General features: G+C 41.8%; 1 protein-coding gene and 2 non-coding genes across 3 annotated transcripts; 1 reads left to right on the forward strand and 2 right to left on the reverse strand.

Annotated features, from left to right (window-relative positions):
* Positions 1-4,101: 4,101 nt before the first annotated feature.
* On the reverse strand, positions 4,102-4,207 carry LOC112086329. Its single transcript, XR_002899451.1, has one exon. It is a non-coding gene; the product is annotated as a small nucleolar RNA R71 (small nucleolar RNA).
* An 8,142-nt stretch (positions 4,208-12,349) lies between these two features.
* On the forward strand, positions 12,350-14,653 carry LOC112086244. The gene is made up of 4 exons (XM_024155154.1): positions 12,350-13,056; positions 13,161-13,525; positions 13,624-14,091; positions 14,340-14,653. Exons 1-4 carry the CDS (start codon positions 12,350-12,352, stop codon positions 14,651-14,653), a joined length of 1,854 nt encoding a protein of 617 aa, XP_024010922.1.
* A 5,381-nt stretch (positions 14,654-20,034) lies between these two features.
* Positions 20,035-20,141, reverse strand: LOC112086276. Its single transcript, XR_002899398.1, has one exon. It is a non-coding gene; the product is annotated as a small nucleolar RNA R71 (small nucleolar RNA).
* Between the last annotated feature and the right edge of the window lie 2,461 nt (positions 20,142-22,602).

Genomic DNA, 22,602 nt, shown 5'->3' on the forward strand with positions numbered 1-22,602 from the left:
TGGTCCCATAAAATCTATTCCCCAAACATCAAAAATTTTGACTTCGAGAATAAAATTTTGAGGCATCTCATTCCTTTTGTTTATGTTGCCCATCCTTTGGCATTTGTCGCATCGCGATATATAAGTTTGGGTGTCTTTGAACAAAGTAGGTCACCAAAAACCTGCTTGTAAAATCTTCGAAGCAGTTTTGAAAGTTGCAAAGTGTCCTGCATAAGACGAGCTATGGCATCCGAATAAAATTCCTTCCATCTCTTCTTCAGCCACACATCTTCGGAATAACCCATCAGCACATCTATTATAGAGATAGGGTTCGTCCCAAAAATAATGTCTTACGTCTTTCAGAAACTTTTTCTTCCTATACCCAACGAATTGTGGTGGTTCTACATCTGCTGCTAGGTAATTCGCTATGTGCCTAAACCATGGGGGTGTTGAAAGCATCTGATCGTCCCATAAGTTGCCTTGGTGGTGCGGCATTGGCATTGGTTGGGGTTGTATCTATTGCATAGATGTTTTCTTCTGGCAAACTATCATTTAAGGGCAATATTTCTTCAACTCGAATTTGTGAAAGATGGTCTGCAACTCCATTATCTGCTCCTTTCCGATCTTGAATTTTGATATCGAATTCTTGCAGTAGGAGGATCCATCTTATCAACCGACGTTTAGCGTCTTTCTTAGACATTAAATACTTGATTACAGCATGATCAGTATAAACTATAACCTTAGATCCTACGAGATAAGAATGGAATTTCTCAAATACAAATACGACAGCTAGAAGTTCTTTCTCTGTTGTTGCATAATTGCATTGAGCTTCGTCAAGAGTTCTGCTTGCGTGGTAGATTACGTGCAGTTTCTTATCTTTTCATTGGCCAAGCACTGCCCCGACTGCATAGTCACTTGCATCGCACATGATTTCGAATGGGAGTTCCCAATCAGGTGCTTGCACGACTAGAGCGGAGACAAGAGATTCTTTGATCTTATGAAACGCGGCTAAGCACTCATCATCGAACTCGAAGTTCATTTCCTTGCAAAGCAAACGCGTAAGAGGTCTAGCTATTTGAGAAAATCTTTTATGAATCGCCTATAGAATCCTGCGTGTACTAAGAAACTACGGATGCCTTTTACATTTGTGGGAGGTTATAAGCTTGTCATGACTTCGATTTTTGCTTTGTCAACTTCAATTCCTTTTCCCGAAATCCTGTGCCAAAGCACGATTCCGTCTCGTACCATGAAGTGACATTTTCCCCAATTTAATACTAAGTGCTTATCTTCACATCTTTGCAGAACTTTACTAAGGTTGCCTAGGCATTTTTTAAAAGAAGATCCATAGACAGAGAAATCATCCATGAATACTTCCATGAAATTCTCAATAAAATCTATGAAGATCGACATCATGCACCGCTGGAAGGTAGCAGGTGCATTACACAATCCAAAAGGCATACGTCGGTAAGCGAACGTGCCATATGGACAGGTAAATGTCATTTTTTCTTGATCCTCCGGGCGAATAGGAATTTGGAAAAATCTGGAGTATCCATCAAGGAAGCAATAGTAAGGGTGATTAGCTAACCTTTCTATCATTTGATCTATGAAGGGAAGTGGATAATGATCTTTCCTGCGTTCAGTTTCCGATAATCGATGCACATACGATGTCCAGTTACTGTTCTTGTAGCGATCATTTCATCTTTATCATTTTTAATGACAATGAGTCCTCCTTTCTTCGGGACAACATGAACTGGGCAAACCCAAGTGCTATCTGAGATAGGAAAGATTATTCCAGCTTCGAAAAGCTTCATAATCTCCTTCTTGACAACATCCATGAGATTAGGGTTCAGTCTCCTTTGACTTTCGATTGAGTTTTTAGCATTATCCTCTATATTTATCTTGTGCATACAAAGATCTGGAGAGATTCCAGGTATATCATCAAGTGAATATCCTAAGGCTTTTCAATGCTTTCTCAGCTCAGTCAACAGCATTGTGGTTTCTTCTTCTGTCAAACAAGAGTTTATAAAGACATGATAAGTAGAATTTGGTCCAAGGAAAACGTACTTAAGTCCGACAGGGAAGAGGTTTAAGCTCAACTTTAGGGGCTCTACGCTCCAAGGATCATTAATTCCTGCAGCAGTGTCTTTAGGAGGTATAGGAATGTTTGTTTGGTCCTTCAGATCTAGATAGTTTAGAGGTTTCCTATAAGTTTCGGACTTATCAAGCATTCACTCGAAATTTCTTCAAGGAAATTGCGTTCGTCTTTTGCGGGTGAAAGATTGACACTTAAAGGGTCGTCGAGAAGCAGATCTTCATAGACTTCCTCAATAATTCCGTCTAACTCATCAATCCAACAAATTTTGCCATCCAAAGTCGGTTTATCAAAACTTTTGTTCATGTCAAACTGCATAACTAGACCGGCTAGATGAAGGTCAATTTTTCCTTCTAGAACATTGATTATGGCTCCGGCTGTAGATAGGAATGGTCGTCCAAGAATAAGGGGATCCTTAGGTTCTCTTTCTAGCTCTAGAACTACAAAATCAGTAGGTATGGAACATTTTTCGATTTCTACGAGAACATCTATTAAGATACCTACGGGTTGTCTAACAGAACGATCAGCTAATACTAAGGAAATTTTAGTGGGCTGGAAAGTGTGGTGTCCTAAACATTTTGCTACTGAATGTGGCATCATGTTTATTCTAGATCCTAAATAACAGAGGGCACGTTTAAAAGCTACATCATTGATGGTGCATGAAAGTACGAAGCTTCCAGGACCGTTTTTCTTTTCAGGGATTCGGCTTTGCAGGATAGAACTACATTCATGGGTTATCATCATAACACCTTCTTCAAGAGTTAAAGAATTTTTTAGAATACCCTTCATGTATTTTCTTAAAGCGGGAAACATAGCACAAGCTTCTACGAAAGGTAATCTCACATTCAATTGATCGATTAGCTCTTTCAGCTTAGCTTTTTCTTTCTCCTTCTTCGGGGCTCTTAAGGCTCTGGGATATTCTCTGCATAATTAGATTTAGTGACAAACCAAAATCCCTATTTATTAGATTAAGTTTACGATTGTTTTTAGCATCAGTTAGAATTCCTTAACACACAAATCTCTGTGGATTCGATCCCTAAGTACTACTGCGTTTGCTGTGCACTTGCAGCTTGTCTAGGGTTAAACTTGTATTGCCCACTGCACTAACATCAAGTTTTTGGCGCCTTTGCCGGGGATCTGTCGCTGTTGACTTGACTTCTTAATCTAATTTTAATCCTAAACCTCAAGATTTTCGAGTTCTGCTGGAGATTTTCTAACTCCTCATTTTATCTTTGCTTCCTTTGCTCACATGTGCATGAAAACTAGGAGAGATCCTGACGAAATCGTATTGCCCTTAGACGAGATTGACAAACACGAAATAGCACTTAGGAAACTCAGACGAAGAACGCTCAAGATGGCCAATCCTAATGCCCATCGAGAAAATATTTTAAATCATGATCAGGAGGATCACATTGGAGATGATGACCGTGATTCAGTTCATGGTGACGACCTAGATGCTGCTCATGAAGAAGATGGACAGCCACAAATCGATGAAGAGGGAAACCGAGTCCCTCTAAATCGTGCTCAAATCTCTGAAAATCAAAGGAGACAAGACCAGGACGATGTTGAAGGAAGAAGGAATGATGAAAAAATTGTTCCACCAGTTGTTATAGAAGCCAATCCACCAATACAGCTTGCCAATCCTGCGAGAAGACAACCTCGGAATAGACTCATTGCCGATTTTGATGCACCTCACCAACACTTTCAAAATCGATCAGCTATTCAAATTCCTGTTCCAAGAGAAAATCATGAGATAAAACCTCAAATTGTCTCTTTGGTGAAGCAGAACCAATTCCATGGAATCTCTATTGAGCATCCAATGGATCACATTGATCTTTTTGAAGAAATCTCTGAAATCGTGAGAACATCTCCAGAAACTGTGGACAATGTGAAGTGTAAGCTTTTTCCTTTCTCTCTAAGTGATAAAGCTTTTAGATGGTTGAAATCTATGACATCTGGTTCTATTACTTCATGGGAAGAATGCAAGTCAGCTTTCCTGAACCACTTCTACACCAAGTCAAGATCGAACCAGCTGAGAAACAAGATACAAAGTTTCCAACAAGGCCCAATAGAATCATTCTATGAAGCCAGGGAGAGATTCAAGGAGTATGAGAGAGACTGCCCTCATCATGGTTTCTCTGGAGCAAACCTGCTAAGCACCTTCTACAGAGGACTTCAGAAGAAGTATCAACTTTCTCTTGACACTGCCAGTAATGGAGATTTAAGTTCAAAAACCATACCACAAGGGAGGTCACTCATCAAAAATTTGGCTGTAGCTAACTGCAACAACAACCCTGAGTATGACAGATCAAAGAAGACTATCACTAGTCATGAATCAAGGGAGATTGCTGAGCTAAAAACCATGGTAAGTCAACTTCTTAAGTCTCAAAACAAGAATATACATGCTTGTGATATTGATGTAGGAAATGAGGAAGATGGAAGATATGAAGAAGTGGGCATGTACCAAGAGGAAGAAATCAATTTTAAGGGAGCTCAGGCATACCATAATCGATTTAGTCCAGCTTTCAACAACAAATTTAGGAACTCTGGTGCCAACTTCAACAATCTCTCATACAGAAATCAAGGAGCCAAAATCAGCCCTATCCACAGCAGCAAAGGAGTTTTCAAAACAAGTTTCAAGGTGGAAACTATGGAGGAGGAAACTTCAAACAAAGACCAGCATTCAATCCTCAACAAGCACAGACCAGCTCATTAGAAGCAACCCTTTCCCAGCTAAGTAATCAGGTAAAATCGCTTGAACAAACTATGATGCAGACTACTCAAGGCAATGAGAAGTCATTCAGGGAAATGGGGGTGAAGATCGATAGTATCTACACTGATTTGAATGGGAAGGTCGAATCTCTTGCGACCCATGTCAAGAAGTTAGAACATCAAATAGGTCAAACTGCAGATTCAATGAAAAGACAACCAGGAGTTTTACCAGGAAGAGTAGAAGATAAACCAAAGAAGTTCTGCAATGCTATGACAGCAGTTTTGGAGGGAGAACCTGTCGCAGACTCTAAGGGGAGATTGACGCCTGAACCTCTCATAAAGGACTCTGAAACCGAGCATGAGAGAAGCCGAGTCATTCCAGTTAAGGTACCAAACGCTTGCCTGACCAAAGACTCAAAAAGTCTAAGGATCCAGGGCGCTTCTCATTCACCTGTTCAATCTTTGGAATTGAATTTTCAGATTGTTTATGTGATTCCGGTGCTAATTTGAATGTCATGTCAAAATCTGTTGCTGAGAAACTTGGTATAGGTACATTTGTCCTATCACCAGTAAGGATAATCTTTGGAGATTTATCTCAAAAGAGAACAGAAGGAATGATCCAGGATTTGCCACCGATCATTGGAAACAAGACAATCCCAGCCGATTTCCAAGTTCTGGAGATGGACAAGGACAAAGACAGACCTTTGATATTTGGTCGCCCATTCTTAGCTACTGTAGGTGCTATTATTGAGCATGCAAATCGCTGTCTAGTTTTCTTAAATGTGGATAGGAGAAAGTTCTATAAGACCACACCAGACCAAGCTCCAAATCAAAAAGACAAGGACAAGGAGAAGGTGATGGAGGACAAAAAGGAACTAAAAGCACTTGCATCTAGGCAATTTGGGAACATCAAGATAGTGGTGCCACCATACATCAGCAAGGAAAAGGAGAAAAATCTTGAAGGAATTGTTGAGAAGACAAAATATGTTCTCAAAGATGCAAAAATCCTTAAGAAAGGAAAAGAAATTGCGATTCAAGATGAAGGAAATCCAAAGTTCAGGCTAAGGAGGACCACAAGGACTCTAAATTCAAAGAGTCCTGTTTCTTCTTCTCAATCCAAATCCTGTCAAGAGTCTAGCTAAAAGACTTTAAACAAAAGCGCTTAATGGGAGGCAACCCATTTGGTATGATTTTCTTTTCTTTTTATGCATTTCAGGCTTTCATAAAACCCAGAAAAACCAAAAACATTCAAAAAACCAGAAAATACAAAAAGATAGGAGGAGAAAGCAGGAAAACGGGAGAAACCAGGAACTCCCGGAAAGCATTTGCCGCGGCCGCGATTAATCCAGCCGTGATTAATCCAGCCGCGGCCGACCCATTGTTTACCACGGCCCGCGCACTTCAGCCGCGGCCCGACTCGAGTTTACCGTGGGCACGCGCACCTGACCCGCAGCCGGCCCTGTTTTGGTGACCAGGCAAGTTTTTCCTGTTTCCCGTAAACCGAAACTTCAATTCCTTGTTTTATTACGGGATTTAACCGGGAAGTTCCTAAAACATAATTTCCGTGTTAAAAACGCCAGGTAAGTCTTCTAAACTTTTTAAAAAAAAAATTTCTTAGGGAAAACACCCTTTTAATAGAAATGGAGGATTTAAAAGATCAAAAACGTCTTTTCTCTTCATCTTCCTCAACAAGCTTGGAGATCTAGAGAAAAATACAGATTTCAAACTTGACAAATCCTTTCCAAATTTTCGAACATATCTCACTCTTTTTCAAAGGAGATTTCAAATCTATCATCACATAACACTTTCATCAAGGTATGAGCTCAAATTTCTCACTTTTTCTTAAGAACTCAGATTTAGGGTTTTCTTAGAATGAGTAGAAATTCACCTTAGGATGATTGGAAACTGTCTTTGGACTTATGGCTAGACTACTGGGTAGTTTAATTGCATGGTTAAACACTTAGACCATAGAGATTTGAATATTTTGAAAATCTGAGATTTAAACTTTGAGAAAATTGAAATTTGGAGATCTGTTTGGTTCAACTTTGCAAATCTGGATTGTTTGGTTCTTGTTGATAGAAAACTAGATTAGATTACACGTGAGTGAGCATAAAACATGATCCTGATTCAGAAATCTCATGTGTTGATCATCAGTATATCGAACTTGACCATAAATTCTCAGATTTTGTAATGTTTGATGCATTTACAGCTTGTTTGTCATGATAATGTGTTTATGATTTCTCTGTAAACACCTTGTTCATAAAAATCGATACCAAAGCAGCTTGATTTATCCTTTGTCTCGAGAATCTCGTTTTTGCAGATCATGGATCTCTCTCAAGTTCGACTGATTCGAACCAAGAAGAGCCCTCATGCGAAGAAGCCCCATTCGCAAGAGACATATGATGCATTGAACGAGACACAACTGAGTGAAGATGAGCCTCTATCCACCTTCATTACCGCACAAAGAAGAATCTTTTCAGGAAAGATTGAGCAGACCTCCACTCAGCTATCTTTCCCAAGAAGAGTCAAGCCTTCCTCTAAGTCGAAAGTGAAGTTTGTTGGTAAAGCCATAGACCCAGACATCGATTACCTGGCACAGCTTGAGAAGCTGAAGATCAAGCCAACTCCAGAAATTGACTACTCAACTCTTGAGATGCTTGGAATCAGAGAAGATGTGATATGATATCTTGATAGGCTTGGAATGAGATTATTCATGGAGCAGAACTTTCAGACCTATGAGAACCACACGAAGGAGTTCCTTGCATCAGCAACCTTGAGCTACCAGAAGAGAGCTACTCCTAGAGCTCTAGATGGCACACTCTCCTTCTCTATTGGAGGTCATCCTTACTCTCTTACCATCTTAGAGATATGTGATGCTTTGAAGTTGCCTTATTGTGATGAGATTGCATTGGAGAAGGATCCAGATGAGGATCTTTGGAAGCTGATGGGTTATGGAGTTTATGACAAAGGGTGGAAACCAGAGACCAGCGACTTCCTACCATCTTTGCCACTCTTACCTCTGACCATGAAGCAATTTCTGGCTGCAAAAGCCAAGAGGGAGGTAGCTGCAAACAGCATGAGACTAAAGCCTGCACCATCCTCATCCAGAGCCAGTTCTTCTCATTTCAGAGCATCCACGAGGATTAATGCAGACTTTGCAGCTTTGAAGAAGAAGCTTGACCAGCAAGAGAAGATCAACAGGCGCATGAAGAGACTACTGAAGATCCGCCGGTCTGATGACTCCTCATCTACAGAGACAGATGACAGCCATGAGACATATGCGCCTATCCATCATCACATCATACCCACGGTTCTATCACCATTTTCTTTTCTTTTATTTTAGACTCTTTTGCTTTTATTTCACCATCTTCTCACCAACTTTTTCACACTGGGGACAGTGTGATTTAAGTCTGGGGGAGGATGTCTATCCGAACTAATCTATTTTTCTTTGTTTCTTATCTTTTTCTGCAATTTTTAAAAAATTTCTATGCTTATTAAAAGACCTTGAGTATTTTTCAGGAATGTTTGACACAAAACTATGATCAGTAAGACCCATGTGCTTCTAGAATTTTCATGCTAGTTTCTTTTGTGGATAGTACTAGACTAGGCGGTAGCTAGAGTACTTGCACTACTAACTCCCACCAGAGGATTTTTATTCATGGAGACTTGTCCTGACAGGATAGACTAGCTCATTTTACTTGAACATAATCTTGACATTTAATTTTCTCATCATTGGCTTTAGCAGACATCTAGGACATCTTTACATTATTATTACCACTCTTTGTTGTCCTAGATGGCCAGTTCATCTTTATCTGGTACCACACCCTTTACCCAGAACCATTATTTCAAACTTCATGCATTCTCTGTTTAGCTCTTTTGGCAGATATGTGCAAAAACGCCGGAGAGGGAGGAACACCATAGTTTTTAGTCACTCAAGAGAAGGACTGAAGAAATTTGGGAAAGAGGAGTATCAGCAATCCTATCAAAGCTCGATGATGCCTCAAAAATCTTGAATTTAAAGGTAAAATTTGTACTTCCTAAGACTATACATCCAAAGGAGGTTTCCCCTTGCAAAAAAAAAAAAAAGAGAAGAAAATCAAAAAAAAGAGAAAAAGAATGAAAGGAAAGGAAACTAAATGCCTAAAGAGTCTAGGATGGCTGAAATTATTTGAAGCAAAGGCTACAAGTATTCATTTGTGAGCATTGGTTTTAAAAACTAGACAAAAGTCTAAGTCTGGAAGAGGTATGAGGAGAACATGAAGAAGGGAGATCAAGAATCCTAAAGCAAGAAGAATGTGACTGGAAACTGTGGATATCAACAGCTCCACCCTTTCTTGCTGTTTTGCATAATGTCTTGTCTCTTCAGTAAAGGTAACCCTAAACACTAAAAGCCTCACCTTCTAAACAGCCATTTTGAATACCTAGCGTTGATTGCTTTGCTAAAATCCTTTTGATGAGAACCACTGGAACTTATAAATGAATGTTAAGAGCTAGTTGACTGGAGGATAGGTTTAAGTGTGTAGATTTTCGCATGACGGATCAACGAACTAGTTATGCTTGTGCTTTGGTGAGAATTTTCTAGACTATCTTTGATTTGAGCATAATGACTAACTCTAGTTAAGAAGCATGATCTCTGAGATTTTGTTAGTTCCTGCGATTTTCAAACCTCTTTTCAGATCTTTGGTTTTGTTTGAGGACAAACAAAGGTTTAAGTCTGAGGGAGTTGATAAAACCTGATTCGGACCACTTTTATGAATCACTTTCAATATCTTATGCAGGTGTTTTTACTCAGTTTTAAAGGTTTTATAAGTGTTTTTCCTGTTTTGGAGTTTTAAAAGGCTTTTCAGGAAACTTGGGACTTTAGAGTGCATTTTGGAGCAAAAGTACATTTTTGGATAAATTTAGGCTATCAGAATTTTGGCAACCAAAGAAGACCTTCTCACCGTCTGATCATCCCCAAATTTGGAGACATTATAGAGAAGACAACCAGATTTCCAACACACTTGGAATGAAAGCAATCCAACGGTTAGATCTCAAGATAGCATCAATGCATTGAAGGCCGATCAACACAAGCCCAGTCAAGCACAAGTGCTTTCACCCGCGCCTGCTTTCTTCCCCCCGCGGCTCAGGAGGTTTCACCCCCGGTGGACCTATGTCCAAACCTCGGGAGCCCAATTAAGGCCCAAGACACTTCTTGCACCCATTTTACAAGCCCTAGACGCCCAAGACTTGGAGAAACACTATAAATACTGATTTTTAGATCTTTTGTAAGAGAGCCTCTTTCATCTTTTTGAGAGAGAACTCATTCAAAGTTTTAGGTTTTACTTTAATGCATCTGTGGAAGCTTTTCATCGCCATACTGTCTTCAATAAGAGAAGTTTTTCTGCAACTTTGTTTCTTCTACCTTTCTTCTTCTTAGTTCTAAACCGATGATGATGTCTACCTTAGCCATGTCTGAGTAGTCACCTAGTTGGGTGAAAGGGTAATCCAAAGGGATCCCATATTCGAATGACATCTAGGTTTTTAGGAAAAAAGAATTTTGATTTTTAACATGATTCTCCCATTCATCCAATTCTCAAAGCGGTAATTCTGGATTGATCATCCAGAATCCGATCCTAGGTTTAATCCGAGCCACGAGAAGTGTTGTATCTAGAGATGTGATCATGGACCCAGAGGCACAAGTGGAGGTTCCGGAATCAGCCTTAGTCGTTCCGGAGGGTCCTTTAACGCGGTCCAAGACCCGGAAGCTTGCTGGAGCTGTTCAGAGTTTGCTTGAGGGAATCAGGAACATGGATGTTCATGGCCGGGTCAATGAGGATCAACTTACACTTGCCATCTTGACCTCAGTATTGTACCAGGAATGGGATTGAGGTTTGGCCGGCATGTAAGTTCATGGTACTCTTTTTCCTGTGCTCGGTTTTGTCCCAATGGGTTTTCCGGGTAGAGGTTTAAACGAGGTTATGAGCTTACATTCCTTTCTCGGCCCAAACTCATGAAGAATTCCAAGAGTCATCTCGGCTGGAAGTCCAAGAGTCAGTCAACGTAGTCAAGGCAGCCGAGGACTCAGTCCAAGCTTTATTTATTTCGGTCTTAGCTTCATTTAATAAAATTGTCTTTACCGAGTATGGCTTTTTGCCTGCTCTTTCCCCTATATAGACGATGTAGAGATCCCAAATCTCGTTCATTCACTTTTTCCTTAATAAAGTTTCTTAGAGATTTCTCTATTTTGTTCTTCGTGAACTTTTTCTGATTACTTGGTCGTTAGCCATTTGATCATTTCGGTTTATCAAGTGTCGCCCATTACACTTGACGCAGCCTTCACCAGTTGTCTCGTTGGGACGTTCAAGTAGTTAAAGGGGCTTAAGGATTTTCGGGAACTTAGTTCTCACGCCTTAACATCCTTTTTCCACGGATCCGATCAGCCAGCTTAGTCACCCCGTTGTTTCAAGCTTTTCACCGCGAGTTTGGGCCTAAGGATCTTCGGGTTTCAACCCACCCCTTAGCATCTTTTCCGTGAATCCGTTTGGAGTCAAGGAGTTATCAGCCAAATCCGATCAAGAGTGTGATTTCCTTGGGAAGATTGTATCAAGTGGTATCAGAGCCACACCCTTGAAATCGGTATTATCTATCCTCTCATAGTCTTTAAACTTCCACCTTATCTTCTCTTTCTTTTGTAAAATCCCAGATCTTAAAAAAAAAAAGATCTGGTTGAAAAACGAAAATCTTTTCTGTCTATCTAATCGGTTTGTCTTTATAATCCGCTTGATATTCTGTTTTGGTTTGGGCTTAAATCGAGTTTTCGATCTAGTTCTACAAGACCCGAGGAGAGTTTCTAGTATTGTGAGGACATTAAGAGTGATTGAGTGAAACAATGAGTGAAACACTAGTGAGAAAACTTTTATTAACTTGTTTGTTCATTTTGCGAGGTACATCATGTCTTCTAGTGAAGATCCATCCTCTGTTCATTCAGGAGAAATAAGGGACGCAGCCATGGTTCATAAAATGGATCAGATCACTCGGATGCTGAGTCGCATGAACCGGCGTATGGAACGGTTGGAGACCACGCAGCCCAGACGAGCTGATGAATCCGGACCAAGCGATGGTGGTCGAAACCGTACGGGCCAGAAGAGGAGAACTCAAGCCCAGGAAGAGGTTGTCGACGAAAACCCGTTTTATAATGACGGAAACTCCTCGGGTGGAAGTAGGATTCAACACAGGCGAGGTCGGGAGGATCGTGATCGGCCGAACCATGACCGCAACCCAAGACAAGACGGCCGGAACCAAGACCGAGGTTGAGACGAACCAGTTCAAACTCGGGGTCGGAACGATAATGACATCGGTGGGCTTAAGCTTCGAATTCCACCATTTTACGGGAAAAACGATCCGGAGGCGTTCTCGGAGTGGGAGAAAAAGATTGACATAGTCTTTGGGTGCCAAAACTTTTCCGAAACAAAGAAGATTAACCTTGCTGCGACCGAGTTCCATGGTTATGCGGTCGACTGGTGGGATCAGATTGTGACGAACCTAAGACGGAATGGAGACCGACCCATTAGTACATGGGATGAGATGGCAGCTCTGATGAGGCATCGCTTTGTTCCTACACACTATCACCGTGAGCTACACACTAAGCTTCGAGGACTGACCCAGGGTACAAAGAGTGTGGATGATTATTTCCAGGAGATTGAACGGCTTATGCTTAAAGCCAACGTACAAGAGCCGGAGGATGCTACCATGGCGCGTTTCTTGAGCGGTCTGAACCGGGACTTACAGGATCGAATGGAGTTGCAGGAATATGCAAACATGTCCGAGATGCTACACAAGGCCGTGTTGGTGGAGCAACAGCTTAAGAGAAAGGGCACTTCTCGGCTAACTTATGGTTCCAGTTCGCGGCCCAGTTATAGAGACGAAAAGCCAAGCTATCAGCCGAGGTCCGATTCAAAGTCCAAGCCAGATCTCAAGCCCAGTTCATTCGCATCCCAATACAAAGGCAAGACCGAGGCTAATCCGGTCAGAAGCAGAGATATTGAATGTTTTAAGTGCCGAGGCAAAGGGCATTACGCCAACAAGTGTCCAAACCAGCGGGCAATGATTTTACTTGACTCAGGCGAGGTTGTGTCAGATGACGAGGAGGATACCGGACCGGTTTTTGACGATGATGAGGAGCATGCAGCTGAGGGTGAACTGCTCGTATCCAGACGAGTTTTGCTAACTCAGGAACCGGTCAAGGAAGAGGAACAGCGGGAAAACCTATCCGATGTGTTGTTCAGGGAAAGGTGGGCAGCCTTATCATAGACGGAGGAATCTGTACGAACGTTGCTAGCACTACCTTGGTGGAGAAGTTGAACCTTGTCACTCGGAAACATCCGTAGCCATACAGCCTTAGGTGGTTAAACAATCAGAGGCAGCTGAAGGTTACTAAGCAGGTTTCGGTGTCTTTAGCCATCGGCCGATACGAGGACAAAGTGGTGTGCGATGTGTTACCCATGGAGGCCGGCCATATATTACTCGGGAGACCATGGCAGTATGACCGGAGGGCAGTACACGACGGCTTTACCAACAAACACTCCTTCGAGTTTAAAGGCCGAAAGATTACCCTTGTACCGTTATCTCCCCGCGAGGTATATTTTGACCAACTCCGACTCGAGCAGAACAGCAAAGGAAAATCCGTTGTGAGTGATCTCCCAAACACCCCTTCAACTGAGAATGAGAGTCTGAGAATAACCCAGCAAATGGCCTTTGAGAGTAAACCGGGAGATCAAACACTTCTTTATTTGTGAGGCCAAGTGAGATTAAACACGCCTTGCTTTCTAAGCAGCCTTTCATTCTTCTTTTGTTTAAAGATGCTTTGACTAGCATATCTGACCCAGAGCCGGTTCTTCCGAGCAGTATTTCATCTGTTTTGCAGGAATTTTCTGATGTGTTCCCGGAAGACAACCCAGGCGGCTTACCAGCAATCCAAGGAATCAAGCATCAGATTGATTTTGTACATGGAGCTTCATTACCGAACCGGCCAGCTTACAGAACCAATCCACTTGAAACAAAGGAGCTTCAGAAGCAGGTTGGCGAGCTTATGGAGAAAGGCTATATCCAGGAAAGCATGAGTCCATGTGCGGTATCCGTTTTGCTTGTGCCGAAAAAGGACAGAACCTGGAGGATGTGCGTAGACTGTCGGGCTATCAACAACATCACAGTTAAGTACCTCCATCCCATTCCCACCTTAGATGATATGCTCGATGAGTTACATGGGTCTAGTGTCTTTTCGAAAATTGACTTGAAAAGTGGTTATCACCAAATCCGGATGAAGGAAGGTGATGAGTGGAAACCGCTTTCAAAACCAAACATGGCCTAGCCGGTTTCTATAGGCGATTTGTTCAGGACTTCAGCACCATTGCTGCACCACTAACTGAGGTCATCAAGAAGGACGTGGGCTTCAAGTGGGAACAAGCCCAAGAGGATGCATTCCAGCTGCTAAAACACAAGCTTACTCACGCCCCTTTACTTGTTTTACCAGATTTTCTCAAAACTTTCGAGATTGAATGTGATGCTTCTGGTGTAGGTATAGGAGCCGTACTGATGCAGGAAAAGAAGCCGATTACTTTCTTTAGTGAGAAGCTTGGTGGAGCCATGCTGAATTATCCGACTTATGATAAGGAGCTCTATGCCTTAGTCCGCGCACTTCAGACCTGGAAGTACTATATTTGGCCGAAGGAATTTGTGATCCACACCGACCATCAGTCTCTCAAACACCTTAAGGGACAACAGAAGCTGAATAAGAGGCATGCTCGGTGGGTAGAGTTTATAGAGACGTTCTCTTATGTAATCCAGTACAAACAAGGCAAAGAGAATGTGGTGGCCGATGCCTTGTCTTGACGCTATGCACCTTGGGCTTGAGATGATCAAAGACGTCTATGCCACCGACCCAGACTTTCAGGAAGTCTTTCTTTCGTGTGAAAAATTCGCTTATGGCAAATATTTCCGAAATGATGGATTTTTGTTCTATGAGAACCGACTATGTGATGGTGACTTGGTGGTTGTGTCGAGGGTTGTCAAGTTTTACCCTAATTGAAATCAATAGCCGCAAGTGCACAGCTGATCGATTGTAGTACTTAGGGATCGAATCCACAGGGAAGGAGGATCTTTTCCTGCAAAAAGCCTTATAATAAGTATAAAGTAAGGAAGTCTAGAACCAAAACGGTTTTGTGGGGGTTTGGTAATGTGTTTAAAATGTAAAAACGAATATTAAAAGAGAATACGGGAATTAAATGACGTAATAACTAAACTTAACGAAAATGACTAAAAATGTAAAAAACGGATATCTAATTGCTTAAATGAAAATGAACTAAAAAGGAAAGACAATATTGAACTAAAGCTTGAAAGAAAATCGGTGTAAATCAATGGGAAAGAAGGCGTTGGAGTTCAGGGAAATTTTCTCAGGGGTACGAACGATTCAAAACATTGCTGGAGAGAAAAATTTATAAGATCTTAGCTTAAACTTTTCGAACTGGAGTCACGGACGTATGAATACGCCAGTGTTGTGATCATAGACAACTATCTCTCTCAACCCTGACCAGTTGGTTTCCACTCTGGCCCTGGAAGAGAAGAGATGCATTATGTTTAAGACTCGTCCTAATTCACAAATCGCCCATAGGTAGGTTTCAACTCCTATGTTTGTTTTGCTCTCCCAAACTAGATCTGATACCTGATGAACACTTTCGTGTCACCAAGCATCTGGATCAGATTGTAGTTCATGACGCTACTCTCATGCAGTAAAAACGAATTCAGAAGAAAAAGTTCTAAGATTCGGCTCAAAAGCTCATGGAATCCTCATCGAACATATAAATCCCCATCGAAAATCCCTTAATCCCAACAATAAAACTACTCATACATAATGAACGAAATCAAAGACATAGTATTAAGAAGTAGAATAGAAACCGAAATTGAAAAAGAAAGAACAAGGGTTCAAGAGAACAAATATCTCTCTCCCTAAAAGTTAAAGCAAAAACAATAAAACTATGAAGTAAATATTTCGGTGGTGATAGGTTACACCTCGTTTAGGGTTCCTAAGACATGTATTTATAGTGCTCAAGACCTCTCTGGACGTCACTTAGGGTTTCTCCAAATGTGGGCTTCAGAAATGGGCTTTTTGGGCTCGGAAGTTGATGGCCGCGGTCGGGACAAGTGTGAACGCGGGGAATGAGTGTTTGGCCGCGGTCGGGATGCTCCTCACCGCTGGAAATTGCTTGTTGACCGTGGGTGGAAGTGCTTGCCGGCTGGTTTACGGGACATCTTGCTTTTCGCGTATCTTTTGATTGAACCGTTGGATTGCCAAGCTGTAAAGTGCACTGGAAAGGTGATACTTCCATCTTTAATGTCTCCAAATTTGAGCTTGATCAGACGGTGAGAAGGCCTTCAATCAGGGGTGAAATTCTGACGGTTTGACTCTGAGCTGAAATCTGGTTTTCTATCCATTTTGTTAAGCTTTTCCCTAAGTTTCCTGAAAAGAGTCTTGAAACTACAAATACTAGAAAAACGTGATAAAAGTACTTAAAAGCAATTAAAAACATAGAAAAAGTATTTCAAAACGATCCATAAAAGTAGTCAAAATACGGTGCTATCAACTCCCCCAGACTTAAACCTTTGTTTGTCCTCAAACAAAGCAAAAGCCTAAACTCGTTAAGTGAGAACAAAAATAGGAAATGCATAAATCTCATAGACATGAATGATATATTCATAAATTGCATCATTTAATGTACATATTCTAGTCCAAATCATGTCTCATTTACATGCATTTTAGGTCTTTAGGCATTGTTTTTGGACTTAGGAGATTGCATTATGTCCAAGAGAGTTTTGCATGTTTTGGAGTGTTAAACAGGTGCTTTTGGAGTTTATTTGGAGTGGAGGATGTGATTCAGATGAAGAAATGGAGTTGAACTTATCAAAAATGGTGAAAAGGAGCAATTTTGGGTTTCTCGGCAAAATGATGTACTGATGGCCGAAGATTCTCGGCCAAAATCCTTCCCGCGGGTAGCTTTCTCGGCCAGAAACACGTACCGCGGTCAAGTGTCTCGGCCAAAATCCCGGGTGCAGATACATTTCCGAAATTGCGTCACCGCAAGCTCTTGCCGGCCGATTCAGCTTACAGGGTCTTCAGAAAAGTTGGAGATAATTGAGTCAAGAACCCAGGACAGGTTGAATAAAGGCATTTGGAGCACTGAGCTGAAAGATACGGTCACCGGAAGACAGACCTCTCTCGCATCCATTCCGGAGCAATCCGATACTCCTGAATGATCGCCTGTCCGGGGAACCTTCCGGTCCGATTCAGCTGTCGGGGGCTTCATCAAAGTTTTAGAGGGTTAGATCACGGTTCCATAACAAGTAGAATCACTCAATTCGGACGCGTGAGCAGAAAGTTAAGCTCGGCGGAAGAAACTCCTGTCTCGCTGCCGTTTTGGACCAAACCAATGAGCTCCGAAGAATGCGAAGGAAGGTGCACGTCTAGGCCGATTCAGTTTCGGGGGCCTTCATGAGAATCACAGCCATTTGCGTCCTCTTTCCAGAACGTCCACGAGTATTCAATTCGGAGCTATGAGCAGGAAGATACGATCTCCGGAATGGACACATGTCTAGACGCCTCTCTCTGATTGTGTAAATGCACTGCAAAGTTGAGCCCTCCAGCAAGCCTTACACTTCCCAAGCACCGAAGCTTCCTTCACCAAAGTTGGCTATTTATGAGTCCTCTGTCCTCTGAAATCGGAATCACTCAATTCGGACAAGTATCGTAGAAGTTACACTCTCCGGAATGCGAAGTGGTCCAAGCTGCTCTGAATGCTGCGAGAAAGCCTTGTGACTTGGTTAACTCGCAGGCCTGAAGACGAATGCCTAGAAATTGATGCTGCGAGTTGAGAAGTGCGGGTAAGCTATCAATGGATGAGGTCTGAGGCTCCCGAGCAGGAAAATTGCTAAGTCCACAATACTGCGACTTGGGCATGCTACCTGGGAGACACTGGAACCAAGCCGCATGATCATTCGCAATTTACTCCGACTTAAGCCTGCGACCTGGGACTAGGGATGACCAAGCCGCACGGTTTGTACATTCCCCAGAAACCGCCTTGGTCCTGCGAGTTGAAGAAGAAGAAGATTAAGCCGCAGCAAGACTCGCAAAACACTCCTACTTGGGCGTGCGGCTAAGACAAAGCGATTTAAGTCTCACAAGATAAGTTCTTCATCTACTGCGACTTGGGCATGCTACCTGGGAGACACTGGACCAACCTGCAGTAATTCCACTTTACCCACTAAAGCCGGGTCAGGACCCGGTTTGTTCCGGGCTGACCCGGTTCATTAGCACTTAGTTTATATAGCTTTTTGGAGAAAAACCCTAGGGAGGTTATCTTCTCTCTTAAATTCTCTCTAGTTTTCTTTCCTTTTTAGTGTAAAAACGTTTTTGATTAAGAGAGATCTGAAGGATTTAATCAATCTAATTCTGTTTCTTATCATCTCATCATCTCATTTCTGCTTCTAATCATGATTAACATCATCTCTTGCAAAAGATTAGATGTGTTTTTCATGATTAGTGAGTAGTCATCTTTTAAGCTTCTAGGTGTGTAGATTAGAGTGCTTAGATGTAGATTAATGATTGCTTAAGCTTAGATTCTCTTCTCCTTTCCTTAGTTAGCTGATCCTAATGCTAGATCCTTGCACATCACTTGGGTCTAGAATCTGGGTTTTTCATGCACCAAAAGTGTTTGATGAAATGCCTGAATGAAAGCTAACTAAGGGTTTATGCATTAATGCCATGGGAATGTTTGTTAATTGCATAAATGACATATTAGAGTTGATTCTTAATGCTTACTAGTTCATATTTCACAAATGGGAATTTGGTTTGAAAATGGATAAGTATAGAGATTAATACCTTCATGAGAGGATTAATCTAGCTTTAAACTCTAAGTTGATTGGATTTGAGATCATGTGATGCTTGCTTTATCTTTCTGTATAAGATTCAGTCTTTCTTAGCTCTTATTTTGATGCACAAAGAGGCTGTCTGGTCATTTTAGACTTGGACCCTTATGCTTGTTGATTGTTTATTCATCTAATGGGAATTAGTCTTGAATTGGTAATTAACAAAGGGATTTCTGTCATGAGAATGAATTAATCTGAATTGGAAGTCTAGACTAAAGATTTGCAAGTGTTGCATTGTTTGCTTAGCTTCATGAATTCACATTTAAAGCACCCTGATCAATGATCACATCTAGAGGTTTAGCTTTATCCTTATTTGAATTTGAGTGTTTGTTTTGTTTAACTTGTTGATTGTTCTTAATTACTGCTTGTCTGTGTTTGTTTAATGTTTATAGATCACCTTGTTACCAACTCACCTGCTTATTAGACTTGAATTAAGATAGCTCCTCATAGTTCTAGTGTCTAGAATCTCTCCATTTGGATTGATACCTCAAGTGCTACAATGACATGAGTAGTTGAGGAATTGATCAAGGATTGAAAAATTCCTACTATCAATTGGCGCCGTTGCCATATTGTGTGGGGATTGTTAGCATTAGTTTCTGATATAGTTTTTGAGATCAAGTTTCTTTTGTTTTACTGATCACCTTTCAAGTTCTGTCTTTGTTCTCAGGTTTATGATCACAAGAAGCCAAGCCAGAAGACAAAGAGAAAGAGCTGTTCACTTGGAGAGGTTAGGAATGAATCAGCAAGTTGGGAATGAGCATCAGGCTCAAGAAGCTGATCAAGGTCAAAGAGCTGGTAATGGGATTGGAATTCAGGCTCAACAGTCTCAGGTCCATCAGGGACACGCTCAGGGTAACCAGAACCAATACCGACCTCAGGTTAATCCACCACAGCCCCACCCAAACCCACCCATACGTCATCAGCCCCAACCAGTCTTTGTTGGTGAGAATGACCGAGCTTATGCACACCAGTATGGAGCAGGAATCAGGCCACCTCCTGTCCAAAACAACAACTTTATGGTGAAGGCCTCTTTGATCAATATGGTTCAGAATCAGAAGTTCCATGGCTTACCTATGGAGGATCCCTTGGAGCATCTGGATCAGTTTGACAGAGTTTGTGATCTCACTAAGATCAATGGGGTATCTGAAGACAGTTTCAAACTGAGATTGTTCCCATTCAGCCTTGGACATAAGGCACATCAGTGGGAAAAGAACCTCCCAAGAGGATCCATCCACACTTGGGAGCAATGCAAAAGAGCATTTCTAACCAAGTTCTTCTCTTCATCAAGAAAAGCAAGGTTAAGAAATGAAATCTCAAGTTTCATTCAGAAGAACCATGAATCATTTTATGAGGCTTGGGAAAGATTTAGAGGTTATACCATGCAATGCCCTCACCATGGATTCTCAGATTGTCAGCTGCTAATTACCTTCTACAGAGGTACTTTACCAAAGGTCAGACTTCTCGTGGACACAGCTTCAAATGGTAATTTCATGACCAAGGAAGTCAATGATGCCATGACCCTAATGGAGAATGTAGCTCAGAGTGATGAGCTTTATGGATCAGACTTTGAAAGGAATTCAAGAGGAGCTGTGAGTGCTAAAGAGGAAAGGACAAGGAAAGACATCAAGTCTCTCAATGAGAAGCTAGACACACTTCTCTTAGCTTCTCATCAGTCAGCCAACTTTGTTAAAGATGTGAATCATGTGTTTCAAGACACATTTCAAAGGGAAGACATCACAACTGAGGTGAACTTTGTAGGTGGCCAACAAGGTTACCAAAAGGGCTCTACCTACTACAAGAATCCCCCAAACCAGAACTTCTATCCTCAAAACACTCAACAACAAGGTTTTGTTCTTCACCAACAACAAAGTCTCCAACAGAACTCAGAGAATAAGGATCAAGAAGTGCAGAACCTGCTCCAGAAAATCCTCAAAGGTCAAGCAAGTGGTGCCATGGACTTTAACAAGAAAATGGCAGAGATTAACAACAAGGTGGATTGCAGTTATTCTGATCTTCTATCTCAGCTTTCAACGTTGGCTTCCAAAGTCAAGACTCTAGAGAACAACAAGGGCCACTGCAGTTCTCAAGCTCAAAGATCTTTACCAAGGACATCAGTTGCACATCCAACAGAATACTGCAATGCCATACTCTCAAATGATGAGAATCATGCTGCTGTCAAAGAAATTGAGGATCTTCTCCATGGCAATGTCTCAAGTGCAAAGTGCCTAACACAAGATGATGAGGACGCCATCATAGAGGAGTTTGACTTCCTGTTCTGTGATCTCAATGGGGACATTGAGAAAGAAGGTGGGGAGGCAGCTTGTTTTGATATGAAAAAGAATGATTCTGAGATTGCTGAAGGAAATGATCAGAGAATGGTTCAAGGAAGGACATCTGATGGAGTCTCTAGCACTGGCTCAACAAGGGTGAAACCCAAATCTATTCCCAAGCTAGGCAACCCAAGAAAATTCTCCATCTCATGCTCTCTTGGAAATTTGAAAGTGGACAATGCTTTGTGTGATTCTGGATCAAGCATCTGTGTAATGTCTTTAGACATGGTGGATAGACTAGGGATCAAGAGTCTTAAGCATCACCCCATGTCAATCACCTTTGGAGATTCATCCTCAAAGAAACCATATGGAATCCTTGAAGACTACCCATTGAAAATTGGTGAATGTATAGTTCCAACAGATTTTGTAGTTATGAAGATGAAGAAGACAAAAGAGCTACCTCTTTTGCTTGGAACTCCATTTCTGAACACCACAGGAGCAAGGATGGACTTTGATACTCAAAGAGTGGTGCTTGCTAAGGTAGATGATAAAGTATCTTATCCTCTTAAGCCTCCTCTTGCTGGGTTTTGTGGAGTTATATCTGATGATTCTGATGAGTTGAAACACTATGGGATGATGTATGTGGGGAGCATTGGAACTATAGAAGAAGCTCAACCCCTTGAATCTGTTGAGAAAAAGAAAGAATCCCTAATAAGACCTGATCTTGAGTTTGAAGGGGATTTCTTTAGTGATGATGAAGCTTGCTTGGAATCTCTATCTCCTACACCAAGTGAGAAGGAGATCAGCAGCAACAAAGGCAATGGCTCAGGGTCTCAAGACAAGAACCCACCAAGAACCAGACCATTCACTCTTGAGTCATCTTCTCAGGTCTTAACTCTCACTCCTTGGAAGTTTGTTGGTGGAGCTGTTGAATACAAGGTTAAAGGCAATGGAAGATGAAGACCATTTGCCAAAGTCAGAGCTATCCTCACACCAGAGTTCATAGACAAAGGATCTGATGGTGTCCAAGAGCTGATGAACAAGGACCTCAAGCTTGAATTCATGGACAAGACCTGGAGCATCAAAGCTCCTCCTCTCCCCTACTAAAAAGAGTGTAAGAAGTCAAACTTAGTGACTTTAAACAAAGTGCTCTTGGGAGACACCCCATGCTTATCCTTGTATATAATCTTTTTAATCTTTTCTCTCATTTCTTTTTATGTTTTAGGATCTTTTGATGGGTTTTGTGAGTTGGTCTCACGTTCTAGGTGATTTTTGGAAGACATAGCCCAGTGATAAATGAAATGGAGCATGTGAGAGGGCTGAGAGAAGTGTTTAAGGTCTGAAAAGCTTGGAGGGCGCCTGAGTGCTACCTAGATGTGCGGCTTGGTGCAAGAAGAGCCCAGGTCGCAGCCCAACTCGCAAATTACTCCGGCCTGGGCGTGCTACCTGGTGTAAGAAGACCAAGCCGCACAAAACCATGAAGAGGCCCAAAGTGTTTAAGTCCCAAATACTGCGGCTTGAGAGTGCGGGTCAGAAGAGAGGAAGCTAGGCCGCACGTCCATTCGCAAATTACTCCGGGTTGGGCGTGCTGGC

This window comes from Eutrema salsugineum, unplaced genomic scaffold (assembly GCF_000478725.1).
Source record: "Eutrema salsugineum unplaced genomic scaffold, Eutsalg1_0 scaffold_21, whole genome shotgun sequence".
In the NCBI taxonomy this organism is placed as follows: Eukaryota; Viridiplantae; Streptophyta; class Magnoliopsida; order Brassicales; family Brassicaceae; genus Eutrema; species Eutrema salsugineum.

Coding starts and splice junctions, on each gene's coding strand:
- LOC112086244 (XM_024155154.1), top strand. CDS start 12,350: ATGGCAGCTCTGATGAGGCATCGCTTTGTTCCTACACACTATCACCGT. Junction 13,526..13,623: donor CCAGCAAATGGCCTTTGAGA/GTAAACCGGGAG, acceptor TTTTGTTTAAAG/ATGCTTTGACTAGCATATCT. Junction 14,092..14,339: donor CCAAATCCGGATGAAGGAAG/GTGATGAGTGGA, acceptor CTTCTGGTGTAG/GTATAGGAGCCGTACTGATG.